This window comes from Suricata suricatta, chromosome 10 (genome assembly GCF_006229205.1).
Source record: "Suricata suricatta isolate VVHF042 chromosome 10, meerkat_22Aug2017_6uvM2_HiC, whole genome shotgun sequence".
Lineage (NCBI taxonomy): Eukaryota > Metazoa > Chordata > Mammalia > Carnivora > Herpestidae > Suricata > Suricata suricatta.
The window spans coordinates 5,874,656-5,876,992 of record NC_043709.1 but is presented as its reverse complement, the minus strand read 5'-3'; the positions used below and the strand labels follow the sequence as shown (position 1 = coordinate 5,876,992).

General features: G+C 57.0%; 1 protein-coding gene and 1 non-coding gene across 3 annotated transcripts in view; one reads left to right on the top strand and one right to left on the bottom strand.

Moving 5' to 3' along the window:
* POLDIP3 (DNA polymerase delta interacting protein 3) overlaps positions 1–315 on the bottom strand; it is a 21,027-nt gene extending 20,712 nt beyond the window's left edge. Inside the window, exon 1 of one of the 2 annotated variants that reach the window (XM_029955680.1) lies at positions 153–315. In XM_029955680.1, the coding sequence (XP_029811540.1) occupies positions 153–211 (59 nt within the window). In that variant the 5' untranslated portion in view covers positions 212–315. The remainder of the gene's footprint in view (positions 1–152) is intronic. The other variant, XM_029955678.1, reaches the window with a different exon arrangement.
* A 286-nt stretch (positions 316–601) lies between these two features.
* On the top strand, positions 602–751 carry LOC115305771. Its single transcript, XR_003914979.1, has one exon. It is a non-coding gene; the product is annotated as a U12 minor spliceosomal RNA (small nuclear RNA).
* Positions 752–2,337: the final 1,586 nt, after the last annotated feature.

Here is a 2,337-nt window from a genome sequence, read left to right as displayed (position 1 = left end):
AGCGGCGGCGGGGCCGAGCCAATGAGGAGCGCGGCTGCAGCAGGGGGCGGGCGCAGACGGCGCTCCGCGTCGCTCCCGGGCCGCTCCCTCCCCCGCCCCGAGCCCCGCTAGACCGCAGGCCCTGAGCACCGAAGGGAGAAAAGGCCTCTCACCGCCCCTTCGTCGCAGCCCCACGCTTCCGGATGAGCTCGTCCAGGGAGATGTCCGCCATCTTGCACCGGCGAGCGAGACGCGAGCAGCTTACACCCCCTCGGCCCTCGAGCCCGCCCCTTCGGCCGCTAAGGAGCAACTAGCTGTTTCCGGCGTTCAGCCGACGAACTCTCGCGACAACTCCAACCGGGCAAAACCCGGAAGGGGCGGAGAGCTCCCCGTGAGCCTTTGCGACGCTGGCTGCTTATCTGCATACGGCGGTCTGAGACCTCAGTGTTCCTTATTCTCCCCAGACGAAGAAATAAAATGAAAAGCGACGTAAAAAAATAACTAATGAGTGAGACAAACTGCAAAGGAATCGGGCTTTTAGTTCAGTAGTCAACTCTGATACTCACCGTAGGGCTAATGAGAATGGGACTCAATACGCTGGGAGGACACGGTAATGTTCGTTATGCCTTAAACTTATGAGTAAGGAAAATAACGATTCGGGGTGACGCCCGAATCCTCACTGCTAATGTGAGACGAATTTTTGAGCGGGTAAAGGTCGCCCCTAAGGTGACCCGCCTACTTTGCGGGATGCCTGGGAGTCGCGATCTGCCCGTCCCCCCCATTCCTATAATTGAAAGAATAGATGGGTGACAAAGGAGTCTGCTTAAGTAACTGGTTTCAGTAAGAAAAGAGTTTTTAACCCGCGGGAGAGGCTTTTTGCGACTGTCATAGAGCTACTTCCCGGGGACCCCGCACTTGCTTCTATTCCCACGTTTTTCTTCCCTACATTTCCTGTTTGTGACCCATGGTGCTCCGTGTTCACGTATGACTCATGAGCATCAGGTTGGCGGCGGCCCTCGCCAGTTCTCTGAAACTTCCCCGTGTAGGGCCACCCGCTTAACTTGTGGCTGCGAGCGGAAGATGACCAGCGGCGACAGGCTGCATGCAGTAGGCGCTCACTGGGCGGCTCACGGGCTAAGAGCTGGACCCTGGAGCCGCACTTCTTGGCGGCATGACTTTCCACAAGCAAATCGCTTCGCCTTGTTATGCTGCGGTTTTCCTGATCTATAAAGTGGGGGCAAATAACAGGTGTTTTCGAGAGTTAAATAGACTTAATAGACTTATAATCCTCGACACGTGGAACTGCCTTCTCTATGAAGTAGCCCCAGGACCCAGCATTAAGCTCGGCACGAGATAAATGTTCAATATGTTTGTTGCATCTATCAGTTTAAAAAAAAAATAATGCAACGTCTTTAGGACAGCAGAGAGCATGTACTGTGCTGAGTTATCATTTTCTAAGTCCAGTGATACCAGTGGAGTTCCTGTACTGTCGCCAGAACACACCACAATTAAAACCCTGGCATCAGAAGCTCTGTGGGCAAGAACTGATGAAGCTGGAGGGTCTGGGGTTGGGCACCAGAGGGAGGAAGGGAATCCAGGTCCCCCAGCACAGCCGCGATGGGCTGCTGGCTGGCCTTCCCTTTCTTACCTCTAAAACGGAGCCTCTGGCCTCTCCCTTCCTTTTTCCTTTTAGGGAGTACAGGGAGGAAGGGGTGGGGGGAACCAGGTAAAGAAAGGGAGGGTCCCAGGCTCGGCCTCAGCACCCCTGCCTGCTGGGCAGGCGCAGAGCAACATGGAAGGGGGGGGGGGCACGGGACTTAAGGCCCTGTCATGCCTTAAGTGCAATGTAAAACAGTGACTGAAAACTAGTTTTAAAGCTAGTTCCATAAAGGTAATTAATTGAGATCCACTGTCAGCGGGTGGCCATCCTCGAGAGGCATAGTTCTGTTGGGTGGTGTCTGCTTGTCTGCAGGACGGAATCCAGGAATCCTGTCACGTGGAGATTGGGACTGGGGTGTGGCAATCCCGGGGCGTGGGCTCTCCCAAGGCCTGCAGCATTCCAGGAGGGAGAAGGCCGGTTACAGCTTTCCCAGCCTGGGCTTCTGCCCGGTGTGAACGGCATGGGGCTGCCGGGAGTGGGGCTGCGCCAGAGCCAGAGGCGCTGGGTCCAGCTTCGGTTGGAAATCCACCAAGAGCGATGCCGCGCTTGGGGAAACCCGGCCCCTGTCGGCAGGGAGGCAGGGACTGGGGGGCGGGGGGGGGGGGGCGGGGGGGGGGGGGTCAGACAGCATTGGGGGCTGTGACAGGCCAGGGACTCAGCATCTGGGCACACCCCTGCCCACCCTCCTTCTGGGGGAA